Genomic DNA, 26960 nt, shown 5'->3' with positions numbered 1-26960 from the left:
ATGAAATGGTAGTTTTTTAAACAGTGGGGGCTACTATCCAATCAGAAGAACGCTCATAACCACAATGTCAACAGGTTTTAGCACAAGCAAACAACCTTGTAAAAACGTGCTTTATATTGCATATTTTAAACCTGGTTTTCACTAGCAACACAAGCATAACATTTCTTATTCCCATTAAAAACATCCTTGACGCAAGCACAAGAATTGGAATCATTTTGATCGTTGCTTGCGCTTATGCTTCCGTCAAGGCTGTTTTAACCATGGAATAAGACCTGTTATGGTTGCGCTTATTTTGAATGATTTTAATGACCTACTTGCCAATGTTATGACCTACAATTTAACTTCTATAATGGCCATGCAAGAACTGAATTAACTGGCAATTGTAAAGAGGTGGCGGCTTAAAGGGACATGGTCAGCGTTCTTACCGCGCTGACCTGGACACTAGTTTTCACATTTTGAAAAAGACCACTGTGGACTTTTTTCAAAACAAACCTTCAGAAATCTGCTTCAATCTTCTCAGTGTTTCACTAAATGAAAATTTAGAAGAAAAAAAAACACTGAGAAGATTGAAGCAGATTTCTGAAGGTTCCTACGCGTATTTTGATTTCGGGTCAAGGTGGACTTTTTTCAAAACGTGAACGCTGACCATGTCCCTTTAAGGGAGGTTTCAAGTAGTGTAAAAAGCATGGATAGGTGTAAGGTTGGAGCAAAAAATCCTGGCCATAGTGGGGACTATAGAGAGGTGACTGTGTCAGTTTTGACTGTAAATCTTACTATAGCTATAAGCCCATCATATTCGGAGGGGGTGGGGAGCCTTTGTAAGAATGCATTGGCATCTGCAAGTGTGGGGGGACTTTTACTGGGGATGGGGCTTATCATTATCAGATTTTAAGGTAAACTGTTATCAATCAGTGGTTATCATATCTGGAGGAAGACTAGAGTGATTTCACTAAACCCGTGAAATAGTTATTACACTTTTTGATACTATTAGACACTTATTCCATTGTTTTCTTTTGTTTATTTTTGACTATTACGCACTGACTGGTAGATAGTGTTTCACGGGTTAAATGAAATCACTCTATTTGGTCCTGTATTTTCCAAGTTTAAAACAATTCACAAGTTACGCCCCCTTGTAAGTGTAGGCAGGAAACTCAATTTTGTGACACATTATTAATTTTGAAGTACGGTCTGAAATACAGCAAAACAGATCACGTTTACTTCATTTAACTGTTTAAATTTTATTGCCCTGGATTAATATTCTAGATTATAAATAAACTTACAAGGCATGTGTAACGTTAGAACAATATATTTTCGGAACTTTAAGAAACAACAAGGGGCATTTCAAACATGCTTTGACCAACAAGTATAGAATCTGAACATTGGTCATTCTGGATGAAAAACATTTTGGAAGACAAACTTACAAAAACTCTGCACTGATTTTTCTTTGAGCTGAGAATGTGTTACAAATAAATAAATTTATTCTTTTCTAGCCTCTGTGAAAATTTGCTTCCAAGTTTTTTCTAACAGTTCAATAAAACAATTACTCAGATGTTTAAAATCGCAGGCACAATGATCTTTATTGAATGACAAATGATGAACACTTGCATGAAACTAAAATTGGATAATATGACGCATTCTTGTGTTCTAGAAATATGGATTTGCAAATTATATATATGTATAAATTACAAATAAAACATTTACATGCCTGCTCTTAAAAATTCTTTCTGCTAAATCTACTATAATCGAGTTGTTTTATATAAATAAAAAGACTTTATGAAGCAGTTCTAGAACAACATGTAAGGAACTGTAGCAAGCAAAGAGACGACATCCAAAATGTCCTCCCATCCATCAAGGGCCTGCTCTTTCCTCCAAGAATGTTTGATATATTAAAGTCACAGAACTGTACACTTTTGGATAACTTAAAGTACATAATAGTTTTAAGTCAATGAATTACTCTTCAGAAATCAGCAAATTCCTTTGCACACTTCTCCGAAGTAGAAATGCGAAGTGGTTCTTCCTCGTAATCGTCAAAGTTGCTGGGATCTCCAGGGCCTTTACACTTGGGAATAAATGGCGCTTCAACCTGCAAACAAGAAAACGTTTATACCACAGAAGGCTGCAAAATGAAAGATTTCTTATTACACAATCCACCATACTGAAAAAGTAGGGGTACATTTAGCTATAATTCTTAGTGCACAGAAAAGCTCAAAAAAAATTATTAAAATGCACGGAAAAGTGAACTGATTTGAAAATGGTAACTTTAACCTCCAGGTCACTTTTTACCTCCCCTGTCTGAAAGTTCAAGTACACAATAAGCCCTCAAAGGACTTCATTTAATTAGACATACAATGTGTGCAAAGGCCTTTACATGCATTGCAGGTTTACGGTACTGGACAACTGTCAAAGTTGAGGGTTATTTTAAAATTAATATTTTATTCTCTAGGATTTGTTACCAGGTGCAATAACTTGACATTCACAGATTTCTGGTGATAGTATTTGCAATAACAGTGATAGTATTACTAAAATAGTACAACATACTTTTCGTTGATAGATGGCTATCCAGTCTGTAGAACTAAACCATTTGTGACCTCGGATGTCTCCAACGCCATTCTTGAGATTTCCATATCGCTTTGTCAGATCCACTTGTAGGAGGTTGCGCAGCAGGTCTTTCAGATCAGCTGTGAAATGCGATGGGAAGCGCACCTGAACAGGCAAGGAATAAAACAGGAGATCACATTATAGAAGCATACATCTGTAGATCTACAATGCACTAAACAAATGCATTGCAAATAGCCAAATTTATGTTTTATTATCATAGCTAGTCATTGCCTAGTGTTTCGTAGTTTGTTTTCTACAAGTAGTCAAATACACAGTTATGACACATGAATCGCCATGTGTTATCTACCACATCACTGTCGTACTAATCTCAAGCAGTTTACAATACTTTACCAGGGTCTTACAATTTGGAATTCTCTCCCAATGTGTGGTTCCAGAAAATATTCATACCCCGCCATGGAAGGGATTTGCCCTATGACCCCACCCCTCTAGAAATTCCAATTTAGCTTCATACATTGCTTTAAAGTTTTGGGTCTTTGTGACCCCCCTCCTCCTCAGATTTTCCAATCCCTTCTGTGGGGGAGTATGGATATTTTCTGGAACCACACAATATTTATCACTTGCTCAACTAGCTTTTCTACTTTCAAGAAAAAAATTATTGAATTTTCAATGAATTGAGTCTGAATTGACCTAGCCGCACTTCCACAACTAAATTTCTAACAAATTGATTACTGAGGTGGCCTCCCCTATAAGCCTGGTGGTTTCTTGGAGGTCTCCTCGCCTTACCATAATTAGTACTAATATTTCATTACAATGTTAAAGTGGCTAATAAATGATGATAATGATGATGATGATGCGTTCAAAAGCCACTCTTCTCTTACCTTTCCTGAGACAATCTTTTCGTATATCTGTATTGGCTGATCAGCAAAGAATGGTGGATAACCAGCAGCCATTTCATAGATGAGCACACCAAGAGCCCACCAATCGACAGCTTTGTTATAACCCTAAAAAGTAATCACAACAATGTAATATCAGCAATGGCAACTAACCATGACATCAATTGAGTGAAACAGTCTAATGTTAGAGCCATTTTATATCACAACTCAAAAGGGGAAAAAAACTCAATTCTTATAAACAGTGTTGATATAACAATTAGGTAACATTTTTGCGAAGAACTACCCATGCCTACTGTTAATGTTATGTTTCAAGTTAAACATATCTGGAGATATGTGCCTTTCTGTTCATTGTATGGTTGAGAAAAATTTTTAAAAATACAAATAGGTCATTTGTTTTGTAAGCAAGGCTGCGTAATTTAATAAGTACCGTTTCCCCTATACAATCAATCAATCAGACAAGAATATGTATATAGCAGCTTATAGATCCCCTTGTAGGAGGATAAAAATTGAACTTGTTCATGTGTGGTTAGGAAACAGAAAGAAAGGGTCCCTCAATGTTTGTTGCCCAGACCTTGAAAGGACGGTATTCAGCCACCTTCAAGGACCAAACACATTTGTATCTGAAAAGATGAACTTTATGCCAATTGGACGCTGATTATAGTTTGACTTACCTTACTAAGAATGATCTCTGGAGCAAGGTACTCTGGTGTTCCACAAAGAGTCCATGTTCTTCCCTTCACTCTCTTGGCAAATCCAAAATCTGTCACCTACAAAATAATAAATACCATAAATTTATTAATATGCATTTGAATGTAAATTATGCTATAAACTTCAAACTACTGTATATAAACCTGAAACAAGAACCCTCATAAAATGATTTATTTTTTAGTGCTTAAGAAACAGCAAGTTGCTTTCACTTCACACTAAAAAAACCTTTATTCTTTTACAACTCAACAGATTTATTTGTATCATGCTTGTTTACCTTTAAATATCCTTTTTCGTCAATGAGAAGATTCTCTGGTTTCAGATCCCTGAGAGAGAAGCATTATTTAATAATTATCAAGAATGGTACCAGAGTAACTGCAAAGTTTATAAAGAATATTTTCTTTTAATTTACCTGTATATAAGGTCTAGAGAGTGCAGGTACTCAAAAGCCAACACAATCTGTGATGCATAGAATCTTGAATGCGTTTCACTGCAACAGAAGTTACAAAAAGTATTTAGCATCTAGTTCTGTAACTTAACTGACCAATCTACTTTAGAAGAATTACAGAAACTATCTTGAATTCACTATAAACAAAATAAATAGCCTTACAGCTTTCACAAAAATTACTCAAACAATGAGAGGTGACTTGTTTTGACTAACTTACAAAGTGCATACTAATTTATGAAATACAACAGACCTGGGGAAAAGTATCACTGTCAAGAACATGCCATACAACCAAGAGTCATATAGTTTCATACACAGGTAAACCAACATAATCAATATTCAGGGTTGCCACAGGTCAGGAAATTGCCAAGGAAAAAATTCTTGAAGGTCAGGGGAAAGTCAGGGAATTTTATTGAGTCAGGGAAATTTGACATAAATTTTTGAAGAAACATTAGGGAAAATTGAAATTGATTTAATGCCATTGATGGATGGAAGAACTTTTTCAGGTCAATGTGATTTCTGTGATGTGTTTTTTTTTTTCTTGGAAGCGGAGGCTGAAGGCCACTATTATATCTGACATTTTATACATTTGGTTAGGGAAAGTGTATTTTTATCAGGGGGAAGTCAGGGAATTTTGAAAACTGATGTCTATGGCAACCATGACATTATCGATCCCAAATAGATCTTTGTTGAAATGGCTTCTTTCCGGCTATTTCATGCACCATTGATTTAGCAATAATGCTTGTGTGATCCTACTTTTTTGTTGCTTGCACTGCCCCTAAAGTTAGAGAAAAATTTACTCACAACTACAACTAGTAGCAACTGTTTGGGTCTAGCACAGGCCATTTTTTTTTCCCAAGGAAAACGTTTCCATGCCCTGTGCTACGAGATAGTCTTGGCTTTGACTAAAAACAATTTTTTCTCAACAGTTTAACTCAAGGATAATTTTAGTGGCCATGTGAGCTACAAAAATGGTATCATGATCATTATTTTTTAAACCCTGACCAGTGGAACAATCAGATATACCCTACAGAAAGTGGCATTACAAAAAATAAATTTAGCTTGGCGGACATATGTACCAAGCAGAAGTTTGTTGCCCTAGCAGAATTTTGAACAGAAAACATGATTGTTTTTTACCAACTGGTGTAAACTTTATGTAATACTATATTTTAAAACAAAAATTTAAATCTATGTGTCCTCAGAAAAAAAAATTGTACTCAATAAGTCTATCAAAGGATCTGGCAGAGGGATTACACTCTGCTCTTTCCCAAAATATTTCCTGTTACCTAAATCTTCCAATACGTCGTAGATGAGAGAACATTTCTCCTCCAAGAACAAACTCCAGAACCATGTACAAGTTGGAATTATCCTAAAAATAAGCAATTTTAAAATCATTCTTTTTGGTTCTGTCATCATCATCGTCAAACTTAAATCTCGTGACATAGCTCTTTTAAGATCAACCAATACAGTAAAATCCTGATTCTCCCCTCCCTCCAACTCCCGCTGTGAAGTGAAGTGAAGCTTTTTCAAACCTCTACAGTCAACTCTCTCTTAAGGGACACCTCTATAAGACGGACACCTCTCTAAGACGGACAACGGACACTTTGAAACTGCCAACGGACAAGCACTAAAAGTTATTCTCGTGAATAATACTTCAAAACTTGTTATTGACATATAGCATAGCAGGTCAGCACCTTTAGAATACCAAATCTACCAAAAACAATCCGCTAAAACGCATTACTTCTCTGCTTAAACTTGTAGATTTAGTTTTCTACTTACAGTATCACTGTTTGTTATTAACAAACAAGTCGAATCTCTGATATTATTTTTGTTCCACTTTATAGGTTTTGCTAGCATAAGCGACTAAAACAGACGTGTATTCGTGGCATAGCCATTTAGCTTTATCGTCTCAAAATTTCTGGTGTCATGTTACCTCAACTCTCTATAAGGCAGACACCTCTATAAGACGGACAGTTGGGGCCGGTCCTGACGGTGTCCGTCTTAGAGAGAGTTGACTGTAGATAATTTCACTCCCATTGGAGGTTTGAGAAATTAGGATTCTACTGTATATAAACCTTGATGTTCTTTATTTAAAAATTATGTAATTGTAGTCAGGTGATGACATAGTTTCTTTGTGGTTTGACACTGACTGTTTATCGATGTTACTTTCACTGTTATTTTTTTTTTCGATGTTACTTTCACAAAAAAACATCGCAAAAACAGTAAGTGTCAAACCACAAAGTAACTATGTTCTTTATTTACCGAGTTCAAAGTTTCCCCTTACCGTATTTATTCGATTAAATGCCACAGCGTTTATTAAATGTTTTGTAATTCTAATGCGGCGCTTATCGAATAAATACAGTATTTCATTTTAACTTAATCTTGTTGTGAATAACTTACTGGTTCATGGCACTTTGTACAAGTGAAACAAGTGAGCGCTTTTCACACGAGTGCTTTTCCTACGAGAGTGCTTTCCAGTTATGTCCACTTTCCATCTCTCTTTGTGCAAGTCTCAATATTGAGAAAACAACACAAGAACTGCTGAAAGTAGTTAGGTCTGATGCAGAAAGAGCACTCTCTGTATTGTTTAACAAAGCACTTAATACAGTGTCATTTAGCTGCCCATTAATTTTACTGTTATACAACTTGACAGTTATAAGGAAAGAAAGAAAAAATAAGATCATATTAAGGGGGTAGTTTACAGCAAATTATCTCCCAGTCTTCATAGTTTAAATAAAGTGAATCCTATTAACAACAGTCTCTTGTGTTGTCAACATGTTAACACTTCTTTGTGTTATTAGGTCAACATCATTATCTAGATAACTTTAACATAAATTGATTAGATAAAAGTTATCTGTTTTATGTTGAAAATAAGCTAACTGTCTTACGTTAAAATTTAATATGATGGAGTAACTGCTCTTCTTGAAGAATCAAGCAAGTATACTTGGATATAGCATTGATCATGAAGGGAATTTAATTGGAACCAAAAAAGCAACCAACCTTAAAGTGCCATTCCAGATTCACCAAGAAGGGGAAAGTGATGGCTTGCAAGATTCTTTTCTCGTTTAAAGTGTGCTCAACTTGTTTTAACTTCACAACCTTCAAGTTTGAAGCAAATCACCAAAATTATATCTTGTTCAAATCAAGATTATTAATTTATTATAACACCTGTTACATTACAAGATTGCTCCCCAAATCTAATGTAATCATTCACGTCGAATGACCAACTATTGCAAACACAACACACCAAGAATGCACCAATTTAATGTCTGGAAACAGATGTGTTAAAAAGGCACGTCGATTTTTATACACTTGCTTTCGCTGTCTTTAAACGTGACGTGCGGATCTTCAAATTAACATTTGAGAATAAGTCGACGAACAGGTTGTTATTTATAACTTACACTGTACATTTCACATTATTTTGAAATTCGAGAGCAACACAGAAACTCTCGACTTAAAATGTAGTCCAAAAGATAAACCAGTTACAGCTAACCACAATCGAGCGAGCGAAATGAGAAGCGACGATTTCCAACAGTAAAATTTTCACGCAAGCTAAATAAACCTCCGCTAGTCATCGCTTTCACAAACAATAATCTTCGCGACTCAAAATTTATGCAGCAAAATAAAACTAAGATTACCTTCTGCTTGTCTAGTATTTTCATTGCAAAATATCTTGAGCTGCTCTTGTGTTGTACAAGCATAACTCGACCAAATGATCCAGTACCCAAGGTCTTCAGACGCTCGAAGTCCTCCAAACCAGCCGTATTCTGTATGCATCAAACAGACATGACATGAGCGACATCGTGAAAATCAATAAAGAAATTATACTTCCAATGGCAAAGCAAGTTTAGAGTCGCCAAATACATAAACCCTGAATTATCGTGTGCTGCCAAGAAGCAGACTAAGAATCAAGCACCGTTGTTCGTAATACGATCTCTAAAGAACAGAACACCGTTTAAAGTAATTTACAAGTCTCACCCAACAAAAGCGTACATGAAAAAGGTGAATATATTTTTAGTTGAAACCGAACGAAGATACGACTCTATAATTAACTAACTTAAAAGAAGAAAATTCTCACCTGCGATGGATGCTCCCATTTTGTATTAAACTCTTCCTTTGCCTCGGTCAGGAACGCTTTTACTATGGGAAAAGAAAACAAAACAAAACATGAAGGTTTTTCGCTTGGATGAGTATAACAACAGATGCCCCCGCGAAATTTATTTTACCATTTTCTGGGTCTCCTTTCTTCGCTGGAGCGTTGCCCATGTCTTAACGGGCAACCACTTATAGTAGCTACTTTGAAGGTCTCGTTGCGAAGAAAATATTGATACCCAGTACACAATTCTGCCTAAAAACACTTGCGATCTTGTTCAGTATTTTCCACTGTAGCTGGTATCAAAGAAACAGACAACCTCCCGGCGAAAAGACAGACCCAGTGACGTTTTCCGTTTTCAGAACGACGCGTTTTGATTGGTCGACTGGAAACGAAACAATCGGAAACTACTAAATATGGAAATGTTCGGCAATCTCCAGCTGAACGAAACAGAAGCGGAGGAGAATTGCCTGAAAGATTCTAGGAAGGTTCGAGTTTGTTCAAAGATTGAAGGTGAAAATAGTTACTTATGTGACCACATTTCCACTTTCTGCAGTTATTTCAAGATTATTGATTAAGCTACTGGTATATGAATATAGCAAAATGCTATCTAATCTGACAAATTGACCAAAAAACATCAATAACATTGTAGATTACTAATTTCATGTACTCAGATTATTATGGTTTAACAAGGCTTTTTTAATGCAAATAAGAAAAGAAACATTTTAATATCATTGGACCAAGTACCTAGAGAATGATCTCAGATAGTTTCCATGAATACTTTTTTTCTATAAAAATTTAAAAAATTTCCATACCCAATAGGCCAACAAAAATTCAATAGGTCAGATGATCGTAAAATTATTATGATTTCCTCTTACTTTGAGTCCAAAGAACATCTACGGAGGGTTTACTGTAAACAACTTGCACTAATATGGCCTTGCAGATCACAAAAACATTGTCCTAGCTAGGTAAAGAGCTGTCGGTTATTAGAGGAGGGGTCCCTTATACTAACTTCCTGGGCCTCATTCACAAATCATAAGAAACAAAGTTTACATTAAACTCAAACCAACAAATCATGAATTAAAGACACAATAATTTTAAAAAACCCCAAACATGCTTCACAAGGTGCCACAGTACAGGCTAGGGCAGTTGTTAACTGTCCCAAGATAGAATATATTCACCTTTTTCATGTACGCTTTTGAATGAAAAGAAGAAAAGAATGTATTACGAACAATGGTGCTAATTGATTCTTAGTCTGCTTCTTGACAGCACACAATTATTTTACGGTTTTTGTATTTGGCGACTCTAACCTTGCTTTCAGCCTTTGGAAGTATAATTTCTTTATTGATTTTCACGATAAAATAAACAATACGTCCCACAAAAAGTATAGCAGAAGTTGAGTGTAGCAACGTTTATTTTGCTTATCAATATTTCAAGTAGGACAAATCTCTACCGATTGACAAAAAATGAGCAAAATTCGAATGTTAGAAGCTTATTATTCTTTCATTTTCTCTTCCCGCTTGCAATCGAATCACTCAAATTTTGCAGCATTTTTCTGTTTTGAACGTTTGCAAATCCAATTGTTAAAGACAATGTAAACTCTAAGGGACTTTAAAAGTGAAATATATTTGTTCAATAGACCCACTCAAATAAATTGGGACAAAGTAAGGTGACCTACATCAATTCATTTAAAATATTTTGTTGCCAGAAGCCGCAGATATCACATTGAATGTCGTAATCAAATTTATCCAAATAAGCGACATCTTTGAGATATCATATCTTGAAAACGAATTCGGTGACCCCCAATTTTTTTACATTTCCGACATAAGTAACTTGTAAACTAACAGTGGTGAAAATTTAAGAAAAATTGCAATGTTGGAAGATCTTTGCGCAAACGTCCTTAAACATAAAACTAGCTGATAAGCATCCCTGTAAAATGCCACATGGAGAATCCCTCACAGGGTGTAGGGACGCAGATAAAATTGGTTTTTCTGTTCAGTTTCCGTAGGTTTACATTCAAAGTTTCTATCAGAGCTATGCTAATTTGTGCAGTTCAAGAAAAAAATTCCGAGGTGGTCAATTCCAATAAATTTATTTTTTTTCTCGATTCAATAGTATTCATACAAATCTCGATATGCAGTTAACTTGGATAACAGGCTAGTCTAACAAGAAACAACCTGAATCTTGGCAAGCTTTATTTCCACTACCCCCCCCCCCCCATAAAAATTCTTCAATGGAATCCTGATTTGTTAAAATTCCAAGAAAAATGAAAATTGGTTTGAGGAATTGGGAAGTTTGAGAGCTCAAGGGTAATTTTGAAGTGTTTGACTTAGTGCTGCGAATCCAAGAGAAACAGTTACTTTTGGTTTGAGTCATCATTCTCCCAAAGAAGGGGTCAGGTACATGTAAATGGTCATTCGAAAAATACGTGTCTCTCAAAATTTTAGCCTTTCAGTGGTCTCCTCATCTCGATTTTTCTCTACCCTTCTTGGAGTCTGTGTCTTTGGCAGGCAAAAATGTCTCAGGCTCGCAGAAAAGATATCAGCTAGTCTCACAAAGACTTGCATGTACCAATCCACGATAAACCGCCAGATACAGTTAACTCTGACCTTACGGACACCCTACTATTGCGGACACTCGCTATTACAGACAAAATCCAGATCCCCGGTGAGGGTTTGACTGGAAATGACTCCCGCTAATATGGACTCTTGCTATAACGGACACTAAATGACGCCTCGAGGTCCGTGTTCGCTATAGCGAGAGTTTCTACAGTTCTGATAAGTCTGATAAATATGCTTTGAATTTGGGCCATGCCTGTAATGCAAGCCAGGCTTTGACCAGTAATTTTTCCAGATCCATTGGTAAAAATTTCCGAGTAGCATTCCGGCCAATGGCTTACACTCTAGTAAAAAATTCCCTGGGACTAGACATCCTTGTGCCCTGATGCAACCACCCCTACCAAACATAGTGCCTCCCTAGCAACAAATAGAGCAAGGTCAATGTATCATACACTTATAAAACAATTGTTTTTCTGCAACGTTTTTATCACATATTTGATCGACTTTGGTAAATTTATCATTAAAGTTTTTAAATCTGGATCGTCTTACAATGTGGAATAAAATCTTCTCCAAATCAATCAACGCCTGTCGGAAATATCAGAAACATTACATTTCGATCTGCACAATATCTAAACTTCAAACATTTACAAACGCTCAATATTAGTTTTGATTTCGCAACTTGACTATCCAACTTTATAATTTTGACTCTTGGTGACTGGAAAATGAATCGTGAGTTTCTTTTGGTCACTTTAAAGTGACCTTTAGGCTTTGTAATCAAGCAGCCATTATAGAATTCCGACAGCGAAGGTCACAAATAAACACAAAGACCTCTAAGTATATTTATTGTTCCGATAGACTGTATTGAAGTGGAGTGAAGACTCTTTTCGCATTACAGTAAGCTTAACGTCTTAAAAAGGATTCCGTTCCTTCGCAGAGCACAGAAAATTTGAACATAAAAGCGATTTAAATAAAAGAATATTAACAAGACCGCATCTATTGACGTCAAATGTCGCGCACAGTTCAGGAATGTCGCTCAATGTTTACGGCGGACTTTACTTAGTAATAAATCGAATTCCATCGAATAACTCAGTGATTTATCGGTTTGTTACATAACGCGTGCCACAGTTGCAAACATTCCCTTCCACGTTTTAGACTACAGTATCAATACGGCGAAACACAAAGAATTAGACTTACTTATGTCATTCTTTGCTCCTTTCTTCGCCAGCGGCATGGCACTGCTAAATTAGGCTAGAACGCTGCAGGAATCCTGAACAGATTTCTTCAAATCTACCAGCTGCAATTGGAATGTGGAGAAAAAAATCATAAAGTAGCGAACTGTCATTGAAATGCAACACCCCGAAGGGTAGTGTTTTCTCCAAAAACTTTCGCACTGTTGTTTTTAGCCTGAGGGATATCTTGCGTTTTGTCAATGACACAGCAAGCTATTAATACACTTCATAAATATTCGCTCGTTTGATTTGATCTTTTTTACCTGTTTCCGTTGTTATCAGTAGCCCTATGGCGATATTTCCTTCTTCGTGAAGTACCCGTTGTCTGCAAATATAGCACAACTGTCTAGGAAATGGTAGTTTTTTTAGGTCAAATGAACTGAACTTGCGAGCGCTGCAGCACACGAGATGAGATGTCGATTATGCCGAACTCCCTTGAGGCCAACACTGGTTTGTTATTCGGAGCAGAAGGGGTGGAGCTTCAACAATCGTTAATTTATGTGCCATTCTGTTTATTTTTCGCCGAGTAAATCTGCATAGCTTTAACACACACCTACGCGCAATAATTTGTCGATACACTGTTGACTTTTGCCGAAACCCTTGTTTTACATTTGGTCGTGTTTGAAATTCTCTCCCAAGTATCTTTACGTAGTAGAAAATGCTACAAATTTTATGGTCAAGTGCGCTATTTTATCTGTGATAACGTTGTTAATGATATAAGATTCAAACACCGGTTATTCTTTTAGAACACTAAGCAGTTGACCTTTTTGTTACCATGGTAATTAGAACAAATCTTTTTTAATCGTTATAAAATGGTAAGAGAACAATTACATTGTGAAAAATTATTTACTCAAAGCACAGAAGTATTCCATGCATTACAGTATAGCCCTGAGAATCGAAAAGTTTCAAAGAAAATATCACAGAAATGATAACTTTACAATATCGTAACATGTCTGGCAGCTTAGGAAGACATTTCAAGTTAACTGTGAAAACAGTCCATCAACAAGCTTCAAAGAATGACACTATTGGCTTCAATTATATAAAAGTAAATTGTAAAAAAGCACTTTTCTTCAATAAGCACTGACACAATACTCATACGCCTGCCACGCAGGCTACAATACTCACTGAAGCCAACCTACCATCTCAATGGGATCCCATTTGCATAAATTGGTGGGCTTACTTTGAGGATCATGTCAATGCTTGTTTCCCTTTGCTGTGCAAATAATTTCATTTACATTTCTGACACTTATTCAATAATTAAGTTAGTGGCGTAATGAAATTGAATTTTGTTTTGAACTCTTTAAAAAACCTTACTGTAATTAAACTGACATCAAAAGAAATTTTAGAAGATTACACTTGGGGTTTACAACTTCAAAATGCAACAACTTTATTCATTATATATGTCAGTTGAGACATAGAAATACAGTTGAACCAGCACTGATATGGTACCAAAAACATCAGTCTGGGCAGTGACATAGACACGAACAATACAGCAAACCAATTAAAACTCAAAGCAAATGCTTATAAGTGGAGTGGAACAGGGGGTCAAAACCTCCCAGCCTCCTGTGCCATTTACTTCCGTATTTTTTACTTCCGCCTCCCACCCCTTTTCGTAGCCGTTCTCCCATATCTATTGCCAAATATAACAAAATGTTGTGAAATTTTACTGGTTTTCTCATGGTTCCCCCACCTTAGGAATCCTGCTTCCCCCCCCCCCCCCTCTTCTTCTTCACTTATGGGGGCAAGCATCCTCGGAGACCCAGGGGCAGTTAGTGGGGCGAAACAAAGGAAAACCGGGCAGAAATCGTAGCGACGAAAGTTTTCAAGAACAGCACAATCTTGAAAACTTTCATCGCTACGATTTTTTCCTTCGTTTCGCCCCACTAACTGCCCCTGGGTCTCCGAGGATGGGGGGCAAGTGGTGGGGGCTCAGAAGAAAAGAGGTGTGAAGCGGGAGAAGAGGGTAAAAAACTTTTACTTACTTATAACTGCCACAAAGCACAGGAAATCATGCACAAGAAAGTCATGATTAATTTTTGTTGTTCATTATCTGATGAGCTGAGGAAGTGGCATATTTCTTTTTAAACCAATTAAGAAGTGTAGTAAAGCAAAACCAAAGCAAAAAACAAATTGCTTAAATATACTGAATTTAATTGCTCAGTTCTGCTAGCTATGTTATTCTTTACCTTTGAATTTAAGAAACATTAATTCTAGACTTTTATTTAGGAAAGCGTTGGACGATTTTTACTTGTAATATTTTAATGTAGTTTTTTAAGGTTTTTAACTTAGTGCATGATCCGCTTTTTACACAATTTTCATTGTATATTATATAATTAGTAATTTTAGTAATTTTTAATTATTAATCAGCAGGACCGCGTTGATAACAGTACGCATGTACTGAAGGGCTATCCTGGATAAACATTCGATTATTATTATTATTATTATTATTATTATTATTATTATTATTAATAAATAGAAGTCTTGAGCTTGCAGTTAAATTTATTGTTCTAAAATAGAAAAAATTGCATTTGTAGTCAAAGTTTGATAGTCAGTGCATGTGGAAATTTAGTTTTAAAATTCACATTTGATTCCCTTTAAAAAATTATGCAAAATTTGGTCATTACACATGGTTGTTTGCCAAGGAGGGTTAGAAAATCTATCAAATGTATAACACACAAGTAGAGCCATTGTACCCGCGTCCATATAGTCCCATGCCTTATAGCCTGCCCACAGACAAAACAAAACCCTTGGTTACTAGCCAGGGTTAGATCACATCTGCAACACAGGCTACATGCCTTATAATCTTGTATACTGTCAGTTTCTTTTATATGTCTCCATACAGGGGCAGCAGTCGTGAATTTTGTGCAAAATTAAGTATGGGGTTTAAAACCTTGCCGTTAATTATAAACTTTTTGTTTATCAATGTTCTTGTTGCTTTTGCCATGGTATCTGGTTGTTTAGTCCCCAAGACGACTATCCCTCAGTTTGTTAGCCCTCTACCTGAAGTCAGTTAGCCCTCAGTAAGAGGATAAGCACTCAAATAAAATTTGTCTTCAAACTCAGAAAATTATCCTTCTTTCACTTGTGACTCAGAAAGATTTTGATAGTTAACATGTAAGTTAGCGGACTTCCTTCAAAATCAGTTTCACTATATTATGACAACTGTCATGTCACAAGTGAAAGACAGAGTGAAAGAAGGCTGATTCATTGAGTTTAAATACATACGTTATTTGAGGGCTGGTCATCTTATTTCGGGCTAATTGTTTAGGCTAACTGACTGAGGGCTAATCGTCTTGGGGGCTAAACGACCTAATTTGTCACCATCATGGTTTGCTTCGACTCTCTGATAATAATTTTTGACTGCAGAATGGAGTCACAGCAGTAAGACATATTCTTCAGTTCCAGTGTAGTCTATGAATCCCTGAGCACTTTGTTTGAATTGAATTCACGAGAAATCAAAGTCATCCCTAAGGTCGCTGTATTCCATCACGTGCTTCCTTATTTTCGATGTATCTGTCCATGTAACAAAGTCCTCCATGTTCCTTGTAACAAGAAAAGCAGGATCCATAATGACTTCAGGTCCAACCCTTACATGACCTTGTTCAATGTACTTAACGGCATCTTTGATTGCTTGAGCCATTCGCAATCGCACCATCACAACCGGTAAGCGACGACGACAAAGCGCCGATGCACTCAGCTTGTCACATAAAGACAAGTTCTTTTTAGCTGTAATCAAGCCAAGATTGTATAGTTTTTCCAACAATTGATCCGTGGCTTCGATTCGGAACGGGTCCTTCGGGTCAAGTTGTTTGATTTTCGTAGCAAGAGATTTCGCCATACCACAAACTTTGTTGTATTTGGTGTAATCTTCTCTCTTCTGAATGTGGTACTTTCGAAGCACCTTCACCTCGCGAAGGTTATTGTCACTTTTCCATGAGATAAAGTCGACTTTTTTCAGAAGTTTCTTCTCGTGAAATTTTAGTTTTCTCACCATTTTCTGACAACACGAGGAAAGAAGACAAACTAGACCCAGTCCTTTTGTTTTCAAACGCAACACCGCTGGCTAGAAACTTCTGCAGCAACCTCCTCCCCAGGCTTTTCTCGGCGTTCGAATCCAACATGGCGGTCAGACCTGGAGAACTAGCGTGGTGAAAAGGGGAGAAAGATGTTGTACCTCATTGGTCTTGGTTTGGGAGACGCTAAAGATATCACAGTAAAAGGATTAGAAATCGTCAAAAAGGCAGACTACGTCTTTCTGGAGGCTTATACCTCAATCCTCTGTGTGGGGAAGGAAGTGTTGGTAGGTCTGTTATGTATCAGTCAAATCGAAGGTTCAACTTCCCCCCCCCCCCCCCGGGCAACCCCCCGGGCATTTGAATTTTTGGAAAATTTGTGTTCAAATTCCCGCCTCCCTGGGCCAAAAAGCCGTTCAAATGCCCTACTATAAGCCTATTTTTAGTGATCAAATGTCCCCACCCCCGGGGAAAATTAATAACTAAACAGATAACTGTTTTAACTGTGTAGCTTTTTATGCTCGTAAAATTCTGTCTGCATACCGACTTTATAAATAGACCACACAGTTTTTTCCTCTATTGTGTAATAAATACATAGAAGATAACCAATACATAGAATATAATCTATCTCCACCATGATTAAAAACCCACGTGCGTTTACTGGGACACGTATAACCAGAAATCAAGTCTGCGTTCAAATTCCCCACCCTATGTGGTCGAATCAAATTCCCCACCCCCGGGAAGGCTTTGATTATCAAATTCCCCTCCTCCCGGGACAGCAGAGGTGTCAAATGCCCGGGGTATGCCCGGGGGGGGATGTTGAACCTTCGATTTGACTGATACATTAAACCTTATAATAATTTTTCATGGAAGGTAATCTATCCTGCGCACTGATTGTTAAATAATACACTAAGTAGGTTATCTGCCTCCCAGCTTGCAGTAAGCAATACCTTGATCACACATTGTTGAAAAATTGTTGTCACTGACCAAAAACTAAAAGCGGACGTTTCGGTTAAAAATTACTGTAACCTTCAGCGTAAGGGTATAACTACAGAATAAGCAGGGACCGCGCAGAGGGAGGGGTAGGGGGGCTTTAGCCCCCCACTTTTGTGCAAAAATAAATAAATAAATAATATAAAAAATAACGAAGCAAAAAATTTGTGCGTTCAGTAATAAGAGAAAAAAGTTACTGGCAAAGTAGACGCGCGCAGATAAGTTAACAACAAACATTGTCATAAATTAGTTATAAGTCGCTATAATTATTGCCAGCGGACCTCACAGGAAAACGTAATTGGTTAATCTCAATCCGAAATCATGACTGGGTTAAGTTTATAAGGGCCCAACTATATGGCGAATTTCAGGCCGGTTTGCCGGGCTGGAATTTTGTTGCTATTACATGGAGAATTTCGGGCTCAAATTGAAAATGCGAGGAATGAGGTTTTTTAGCCCGTTTCCCCGAGCCCGTTTCCAGCCCGGTTTCAAAAACCGGGCTGGAAATTTCACCCCGGGCTGAAATTCGCCATGTAATCAGGCCTTTAGGCTCCCAAAAAAATTGTTCAGTTGATAGAGGTGCGATAATGACAGTCCCGACCTTGATCTTTTAAAATTAAGCATAAAAAAATTGCTCCTCTTTTTTATGTGTCCTGGTTTTATCTTTATCAGCGAGAAGTTTCACGGATTGGTGAGTAATGACGGTCCCATCGCAAGTTTTGTTGAGCAACGTATCTTTATGGAAATGAAATTTAGTTTGCTATTTATAAATGTATTTTTCGTCATTTTAGAGGAATTAACATCAAAATTTTCAAGCATATACCCCCCCCCCCCCCCCCCGCTTATTTCGATCATGCGTCCGTCTTTAGCCACCCAACTCTAAAACTTCCTGCGCAGGCCCTGATAAATGGCCATTTTTGAAGACATATATATCTGAAAGCTCGTTTGGTTTAGTAGTCACTGTCGAGCCAAATGAGTCACTAAATCTACACACCGAGGATATCCACTGCCAAGCCAAACAAGCCACTAAATCTACACACCGAGGATATCCACTGCCAAGCCAAACAAGCCACTAAATCTACACACCGAATACATAGAGCACATTACAATAATTCCTCGTTCTTTACATCTACTGCCGAGCCAAACGAGCCACCAGATACACACCATCTTCAAAAGTGGCCCTGCATTCTGTAGTTGCTCCAGCGTAAGTTCAAATGGCGTCCAAATTGTTGGGGGAGCTTGAGCATGGGGAAGGTACCTATCAGAGGGGTGGTGGTGCCAGGTGAAACAGAGCCTCAAGTGGGGCACGCAGGTATCCATGACAACCCTGAGAGAGGCAACCACCACCAGGCACTGTCACACTACAAAGATTAGTGAAGATACTTACCATCCCACCACCAATCCACCAATGAGGGAGTGGGGGTGAGAGTGCAAACTGCACCACACAAGCTCATTTCGAAAGCTCAAAACATGTGCTGAGCGCGTAGGGTATAACAACCCTGTGGGAGCCAACCACTGGGGCATTGTCACACTAAAAAAAAGTGGAACCTTGATATTTACCTCATACTTACCAAAGAGGGAGGGAGGGCAGGGAGCAAAGTCGACAAGCACAGACCCGTTTTGGGCGATCCTTTTCCACCTCCATTTTTGCTCAATATTCTCCCGTTTTTTGTAACTTTACTCCAGCAAAGTAAGATAACGTTTTCTCTGCCACACTAGCCTTTTTTCCATGATCCTTTGTCGTTTCTCTATGGTATCTCGGGCAATCATCTCCAGGCTTCTTTTACCTTTAGGGCTTCCTAGTATGAGCCCGCAGTTTTTTGGACGTGGTAATGTGATTGATTGATTGCTTCAACTTTGTGGTTTTGTACAGTTTTTAGTTGGTATTTCCATTGACTATGATCTCAAAATACAGGAAATGGCATCTTAGAGGCCTATATTTTAAAAAATTTTCCAGGGGGGGAATGCCCATGGACCCCTTAGAGGCTTCCACCTTCGGCACTTGTGGTCACGGCTAGGCCGCGACCAAAATCTCCCGTTTTTTCATCTCAGAGGGTTGGAATCTCTGGCATTTAACCACATATAAGCCTTGCAAATCCCTGCACATCACTCCTTAGCATGCTTAGTGCATGGCCCTTAGATTACCCCTGACCCATATTGGCTTGATTTAAACTTAACCTAACGTACATTAATTTTAGCCACTTGTAAACATTGAAGACTAACAATGCACAATTATGTTGAAATTGTTGCCAAAGATCACTGAAAATAAGCAGTGTCATATCCAGACCTTCTTGCAAGGTCTGCTTGCAAAGGGGGGCAAAAATATTTTCAACCCTTCTGGTCTTAAGAACTTTCATCCACAAGGACCCTTCCTTATGTATCTTCAAATATATTTCAGGAAGAATTTTATGGATGCAAAATCCAGTTAGCTGACAGAGAAACTGTGGAACAAAATTCTGGTAGGTAGTTTATCCTTTAATTTGTGATTGAGTGATCATCTGACTGACTGACTGACTGACTGACTGACTGACTGTAGAAAGGAAAGAGGGAAGGACTGACTGACTGACTGACTCGCTCGCTCACATGCTCACTGACTGTAGAAAGGGAAGAAGGAAGGAAGGAAGGACTGACTCACTCGCTTGCTCGCTTACCCACACACTAACTGTATAAAGGAAAGAAGAAATGAAGCACGGAAGTGTTTCATTACTTTTTGTACAGGTTGGTCAGAGCAATATTCCAAAGAGCTAAAGGGATCTTCTTTTACACAGATCTTCTTCTCGAGCATGCTAAGGACAAAGATGTAGCTTTCTTGGTTGTTGGAGATCCATTTGGGTGAGAAAAGTGCTGTGTTTGTTAGTAGTAACTTATATCGGTTTTGAAGAAATTCTCACAGCTGTGACAATCACTTGTAGAACTGAAGTACAGTCGAAGCTCTCTTAACGGACACTCTCGTAAGCGGACAGCTCTACTTACGACCGCCTTGTTTGAAACCCCGTTTAAACTCCCATACAAACTCTGTATTTTTACATTCTCGTAAGCGGACATTCCCGTAAGCAGCCGCAGACACTTTTGCAGATTACGACTTAGACTTTTTCTTTGTTTTTAAGCTCCCGTAAGCGGACACCCCAAAGAAAATCCTATTAACAACCTCTGTATCTTGTTTTCATCAATCAAGTACTTCACATCGCCATTCTTCACAATGATTCTACAGTAATTACAGTACCATATTTCAGTGTTTGCTTTGTCGTCATCCACGTCCGTCCAGTTATTGTTAGCTGGGCAAGCTGCCGTAAGCGGCCATCTATCCCCTTCACCTCTTGTGGCCGCTTACGAGTACCATTCTCGTAAGCAGCCAGCTCCAGTTACGGACACTTTTTTCGCATCCCAAGGGTGTCCGCTTACGGGAGCTTTGACTGTATCCTCACTTTTATACTACATCTAAATAGGGTTCAGTGTATGCTCACTATAGAGTGTCCAATATAGGTTTATCAGGATGCAGGATGGGGCTTAAAATCGAGGCAGAGATCTGGGATGAAATAACCCTTGTGGGAAGCATGATATAGCCATGATGCAAAAAGTTGAAAAGAGTGGGATGAAAATAACAAATCATCATCCGGGAAGGATTCTGACTGGGCTGTGATGACATGTTGCCTCCTCCACAGGCAACTCTGTTGCCGAGGGAAGACAAGGAACAAACAAAAGGGAGATAAACGAGAAAGACTAGGAATGAAAGGGAGAGGACGAGAAAGACTGGGAACAAAAGCTGTGCTACTCTCTTTTCTCCTTGCATGACTCTCTGCTTCTATTCCTAGTCTTTCTTGTTCTCCTCCCTTTTGTTTGTTCCTCGTCTTTCATCGCAGGGGGAGTTCTAGATGACAAGATGGGAGAAAATTCAATGTTAAGAAGTGAGATTGAAAATGCCTTTTTGTAGCCCTATAATAATCACTTACCTTTTCCTATTGTCCTTTCTTTTATAAGATGAGCTGGCTATTAAAAGAATTAAACATCACAATATGTACGATCTATGCAGTTTTTCATTATTTTGTTTCCTCAACAACTAAAAACCAAGTCAACTGTTTATTTGCAAATAGGTGTTGTTTTTTCTGTCAAATTTAATAGAGATTACACAAACTTATACCTTTTTGCAAAACAGTAAAAGTTCAAATTATCTTCAATGTGTCACAAAAATGTGTCTCTGTGCATGCCTGCATTAATGTACATAGGTATTTAAAAGTAGCACACATTTTAGAACTCTCTGATGATGGCTTTCGTTTGCTGAAAGTGAGTTGTATTTTTAATTATTACTGACCCTCCCAAATCCTATTGTTCTCTCTCTACAATATATCGGCAATTGCACCAATGAACCAAAACATCAATGTGGAAGCAACTGAAATCATTGCTGCAATGCAGAGAGAGGGTTTTAGGAGGATTAATAATTATAATAGATAATTACTTTCATTTGTCTCACGTCAGCATTTTTGTGTATATCGGTTCAGTAATAATTTATTGAATAATACTTTGTTGTTAGGGCTACTACTCACACAGACCTTGTGTTGCGAGCACACCAGCTGAACATCCCTTACCAAGTTATCCATAATGCTTCCATTATGAATGCCATTGGATGCTGTGGTCTTCAGGTATTAATTTAACATGATATTAAGTTACTCTGAGTAGTTTAACCAAGGAAACCATTTTAATTTTGTGCTTCCACTGTGTTCCCTTTCTGAAGGTGATAGGTAATTTTTACCCAGTACCTGCGAGGAACTACATTGCTGACAACTTTGATTTTTACCAATAAATGATCCAGAAGTTTTTCAAGAATTTGCTGATTACTCTACCAGCTGTTTTCAAGTATTTTAACCCATAAATGTTTGTGCCAGCAAAAACTGACCACGACAAGCATTGGCCTTTGTTACACCTCTGATGGCATCACCTTTGCCAAACTAAGCCATAACATATACCGTATTTATTCGATTGAGCACCCTGAACCTCGAATAAGCACCTACCTTGAAGGTAGGAAAAGTTAATAAATGCCCAGCCTCAAATAATCGCCCACCACCCCCCCCCCCAAAAAAAAAAAAAAAAAAAAACTTAAGTGCACAAGAGGAATATTGTGAGAGTTTGCTAATTGACCATAGTGACAATTGAGATTGAAATTGACTAAGTAGTACTAAGGGACTTCCATGTACCAAAGACCAAGTTTTCTTAGTATTTTACAGAAACTGTCAATGAACAGTTTAAATTGTGCTTTGGTACATCTTCACATATTGTTGATATTTATTGTTTTCTTGCAAAATAAACTCACTACTTGCTGAAAATGGTGAAAATTTAATAAGCACCCAGCCTCGAATAAGCGCCCACCTCGAATAAGGGCCCACCCCAACTAAGCACCCACTCTAATGGTCCAAAAATTTAATAAGCGCCCATTGCTTCATGCATCACTTTTTCTTGCTCAATACATATACCTTTATGTATTTTCAGTGGTAATTTATCAGTTGTTTGTAATCGTTTAAAATGACTCACAACATTACATCTTTTACTGTAAATTTTAGCTGTACAACTTTGGAGAGACAGTATCTATAGTACTTTGGACTGACAACTGGAAACCAGACAGTTTTTATGACAAGATTGCATCTAATAAAAAACGAGGCCTGCATACACTCTGCTTATTAGGTAAATGCTCACCATTTAATGGGCTCTCAAAGCAAATCAGATTGAAATCAGAGAAGGAATTTTTTCCTTTTCAAGACATGTGAAGGGGCCAGATCACCTTTCTACAGATGGTAATTTTGAGCAAGTATAATATGCGATACAGCAACATGCTAACTGCAAGCTACCTAAAGTAACTACAGGCTAACTGGAGTGCTATTCAGGCTTACCAATAGTGTTTTTTAGGCTTACCGGAATGGTTGGCATGACTTGTATGACTTGCAGGCCACGTGACTGTTGCGAACCAGAAATCCCTAATCCCAATATAAAAGCTACCCTGCAAGCTACCTAAGCTAACTCCAGGCTTATATGACGTATATGACTCACAAGCCCACAGTTTGTCAAGACACAGTAATTATTACTTAATGTGTGTTACCCATTGGAATATTTAATGATATTTTTAGTTTGGGGTGTGATAAGAGAGGACAGGAAGCAAAATTTTCAAAGTGGCAGGAACTGCGAAAAGTAAGAAAAAGTTTCCAACATCACATGATATTTTGCAATACAAAGAGCTCAAAGAGGCAGGAACCGTTAAAGAAGGAGTGGGAATGGTAAAGAGAGCAATAAGTTCACCTGCACCACCCTCCCCTCCCCCTTACTGTTTACCACATCATTTTGACTTTGAAAATCTAGATTTAACGGGTGTAAGGCAGTGTTTTGTATTCTTCAATTTTTATCCCTTTTAATTACTGGCATTAATTGCTTTTTGTAGACATAAAAGTAAAGGAACAGTCCGTGGAGAATTTAATGCGGTAAGTGAGAAAGTTCAGCTATGGAAAAACAGATAATTTTTTTTTTAATTTGTACCAGTTTTTTGTGAACTGAATATTTTTGCTGGCTGATAGATCTACTTACCTTATTGTTACTTATTTTCGCGGGACTTTATTTTCGCGATTTTCAAAAAATCGCGAAATTAAAGACCCGCAAAAATTAATTTTAAACAATTTCTATTGTATTTTTTATGCTAATTACGTATTTTTGGCCAAATCGCGAAAATTAAGTCTCGCGAAATATTCCTATTCCATTTTCGCGAAATTAAGTACCCGCGAAGATAAATAACAATAAGGTATAACAAAGCATCTCATAATTAAACTTTTTTTCAGAGGGAGGAAGATATTCGAGCCTCCACGCTACATGAGTGTAAATGAAGCTGTAAGCCAGTTGTTGGATGTAGTCAAGATAAGAGATTTGAAAGGGGAGCCTCCAGGTATACATATATTTGAGTGACTGCGATTTTACTCTAAAGGCCTGGCTAAACTAGGAAACTTTGTTTTAGAAACATTGTTGCGGAGGCAAATGTTTCTGAGTTTAGCTGCGCGGGAAACATATGTTGCGGAAACAAATTTTGCTTGTCTCAGAAATAAAATGTTGCTTCCCGAACACAAATTTTGCTTCCGAAACATATGTTGCCCAGTTTAACCACCATGGAAGCAATGTTGACTACAGTCGAAGCTCTCGTAAGCGGACACCCTCGGGACGCGAAAAAAGTGTCCGCAACTGGAGCTGGCCGCTTACGAGAATGGTTCTTGTAAGCGGCCACTAGAGGTGTAGGGGATAAATGGCCGCTTACGGGAGCTTGCCCAGCTAAGATAATGGTAATATGCATGTTAGTGGTGTTTCGAAATGTAACCGGACGTGGATGACGACAAAACAAACACTGAAATATGGTACTGTAATTACTGTAGAATCATTGTGAAGAATGGCGATGTGAAGTTGATTGATGAAAACAAGATACAGAGGTTGTTAATAGGATTTTCTTTGCGGTATCCGCTTACGGGAGCTTAAAAACAAAGAAAAAGTCTAAGTCGTAATCTCGGAAAGTGTCCGCGACCGCTTACGGGAATGTCCGCTTACGAGAATGTAAAAATACAGAGTTTGTATGGGAGTAAAAACGGGGTTTCAAACAAGGCGGCCGTAAGTAGAGCTGTCCGCTTACGAGAGTGTCCGTTAAGAGAGCTTCGACTGTAGTTTGTGCACATGCTTGACACTTTGTTTCCGGAACATCGTTTCCACGTTTAGCCACCTGGGCAGCAAAACATTTTCTTGCTTCCCGCTAATTTAGCCACCTAGGAAACATGACAAGGAACAATGTTTCTGCAACAATGTTTCCTAGTTTAACCAGGCCTTAACAAAGAGTATGGCGCTAGTTTATCTTTCCTATGACAAACGGAAAACCAAAATCTAAGCGAACACATCTGGTCAATCACGGCAAACGTAAATTGCCCAGTTAGCCAATTAGAACTCCAGGCTAAAACGTGCTACCCGTGCCAAGCGTTTGAAAACGCGCGTAAGCCAGTGTAGCTTCAATTTGTCCTGATTGGTTGAAAATCCAGCCTCTTACTCTGATTGGTTAGAACACACTTGACGAGTTTTTAAGAGAGTAGCAAACGCAAAAACCAAACTACGATTAATTTAATAAAACAAAAGCATCTACAACAATATTTCCCACAGAAAGCTCTTTTCCACTGCTTTCGTAAAATGTACTCTTGTTATTAAAGAAAACAAACTAGAAAACAGTTGATTTGTAATTTTTACGAAACAGAAAGTTTGCTTAGGAAACTTAATAGTTTGCTGACGGACAAACTATTGTAATTTTGATGACAAATAAAACCTTTCTCCGTGTCGATTGGTTCACGAAGATGCAAACAAGTGTACTTTGTTCGCGGCTCACGTGTGTGTGGTTTAAAATGTGTATTGAATCAATTTGTTTTTCCTTTACACCTCACAGACGTTATGAAATCAAAGAAAACTTTCTTATTTTTCCTTTACTTTTTTAGCTTACACAGATGCCTCCATTGCCGTGGGCCTGGCACGAGTTGGCTCAGCCAATCAGCAGATAGTGTGCGGCAGTATGAAGGAGCTGTTGTCACGTGACCTTGGCGCGCCACTACACTCGCTTGTTATACCTGGACACTTGCATTTTATAGAAAAGGACATGCTTAGAATATTTGCTGTGGATCCTAGTATACTTGACGAGAGCTGACATGCACACAGAGACAACTATTCTCCATCGCAGCCGTTGTTTGGGCTTGTCACGCAACGCTCCCACCCCCACCGGTAGCATTGCGTGACGACCCAAGAAACGGCAACGAAGAGAAAACCTAGAGACTATTGCTAACGAAATGCAAACCATTATCTTTGTCGTTCAACACTCGTCGACTTGAGTTTACCACTAGAATCTCAGCTAATCTCTAATAAAAGGGTGTGTGTTTAAGGCGTTACATGTAATACCAACGAAAACTGATGATAAAATGAATAAATGTCAATTAAAAAACAGTGCAAATACCGTAAAGTTCCGAAAGTAAACCAAAACCAAAGTAATAACTCTGGCCAATCACAAAAGACAGTCAGCCAATCAAAACTCGAAGCAAATACACGTAGCCGGCACGAAGCGCAGGAAAACGTGTGTGAGCGAGTTTTGGTTTTACTTCTGATTGGCTGAGGTAATGGCGCGAGATTTTTAAACCAATCACTTAGCGTAATGATGCAAACTCAAAGCAAACGCAAATTACTTTCGACACTCAAGTGAAAACCACTCTAACGGCTTTTTTGACTAGTTATTTTCGGACCAGCAACAACAACAAACTTTATTTCACGTTTGCATGGGGAGCAGGGATGGCGCAGTAGTGAATGCACTCGCCCCTCACCAATGTGGCCTGGGTTCGATTCCCCTTGCTCCGACGGTTTTTCTCCGGTTTTCTCCCTCCACAAAAACCAACACTGCTAAATTCCAATTCGATCGGGAACAGTGGACGAATAGCCACCC

At 38.1% G+C, this 26960-nt stretch overlaps 3 protein-coding genes across 4 annotated transcripts; 1 reads left to right on the top strand and 2 right to left on the bottom strand.

The window, feature by feature from the left end:
• Nucleotides 1-936: 936 nt before the first annotated feature.
• Nucleotides 937-13046, bottom strand: LOC144638238 (cAMP-dependent protein kinase catalytic subunit alpha-like). 2 transcript variants are annotated; one of them, XM_078497453.1, is made up of 12 exons: nucleotides 12746-13046; nucleotides 12448-12547; nucleotides 8681-8742; nucleotides 8241-8369; nucleotides 7603-7701; nucleotides 5889-5971; nucleotides 4570-4647; nucleotides 4435-4483; nucleotides 4124-4219; nucleotides 3438-3560; nucleotides 2539-2703; nucleotides 937-2083 (listed from the first exon to the last, which is right to left on the bottom strand). In XM_078497453.1, the coding sequence occupies exons 2-12, from the start codon at nucleotides 12482-12484 to the stop codon at nucleotides 1958-1960; spliced, it is 1047 nt and encodes a 348-aa protein (XP_078353579.1). In that variant the 5' UTR covers nucleotides 12485-12547; nucleotides 12746-13046; the 3' UTR covers nucleotides 937-1957. The 2 variants fall into 2 exon arrangements, with proteins under 2 accessions (XP_078353579.1, XP_078353578.1); XM_078497452.1 differs by lacking the exons at nucleotides 12448-12547; nucleotides 12746-13046 and adding an exon at nucleotides 8829-9037.
• A 1917-nt stretch (nucleotides 13047-14963) lies between these two features.
• On the bottom strand, nucleotides 14964-16476 carry LOC144638306 (U3 small nucleolar ribonucleoprotein IMP3-like). Its single transcript, XM_078497539.1, has one exon. The coding sequence runs from the start codon at nucleotides 16474-16476 to the stop codon at nucleotides 15928-15930; it is 549 nt and encodes a 182-aa protein (XP_078353665.1). The 3' UTR covers nucleotides 14964-15927.
• Nucleotides 16458-26454, top strand: LOC144638272 (diphthine methyl ester synthase-like). The gene is made up of 8 exons (XM_078497496.1): nucleotides 16458-16782; nucleotides 19884-19944; nucleotides 20254-20317; nucleotides 22014-22122; nucleotides 23038-23158; nucleotides 23907-23946; nucleotides 24298-24401; nucleotides 25972-26454. Exons 1-8 carry the CDS (start codon nucleotides 16648-16650, stop codon nucleotides 26175-26177), a joined length of 840 nt encoding a protein of 279 aa, XP_078353622.1. The 5' UTR covers nucleotides 16458-16647; the 3' UTR covers nucleotides 26178-26454.
• Nucleotides 26455-26960: the final 506 nt, after the last annotated feature.

The sequence above is a fragment of the Oculina patagonica genome, chromosome 14, assembly GCF_052425735.1.
Source record: "Oculina patagonica isolate OP01 chromosome 14, crgOcupat, whole genome shotgun sequence".
Lineage (NCBI taxonomy): Eukaryota > Metazoa > Cnidaria > Anthozoa > Scleractinia > Oculinidae > Oculina > Oculina patagonica.
Note: the sequence above shows the minus strand (reverse complement) of the source record. Positions and strands in the feature narration are given on the sequence as shown.

Bases quoted from the DNA above. Each gene is read 5' to 3' on its own strand.
- LOC144638238 (XM_078497452.1), bottom strand. From the start codon at position 8,868: ATGGGCAACGCTCCAGCGAAGAAAGGAGACCCAGAAAATG. The intron at 8,743-8,828 runs GTAAAATAAATT...CTTTTCCCATAG, and splicing joins GAAAGGAGACCCAGAAAATG to TAAAAGCGTTCCTGACCGAG. The intron at 2,704-3,437 runs GTAAGAGAAGAG...TTGCCTGTTCAG, and splicing joins AAAAGATTGTCTCAGGAAAG to GTGCGCTTCCCATCGCATTT.
- LOC144638306 (XM_078497539.1), bottom strand. From the start codon at position 16,476: ATGGTGAGAAAACTAAAATTTCACGAGAAGAAACTTCTGAAAAAAGTC.
- LOC144638272 (XM_078497496.1), top strand. From the start codon at position 16,648: ATGTTGTACCTCATTGGTCTTGGTTTGGGAGACGCTAAAGATATCACA. The intron at 22,123-23,037 runs GTATTAATTTAA...TGTAAATTTTAG, and splicing joins TTGGATGCTGTGGTCTTCAG to CTGTACAACTTTGGAGAGAC. The intron at 23,159-23,906 runs GTAAATGCTCAC...TGCTTTTTGTAG, and splicing joins GCATACACTCTGCTTATTAG to ACATAAAAGTAAAGGAACAG.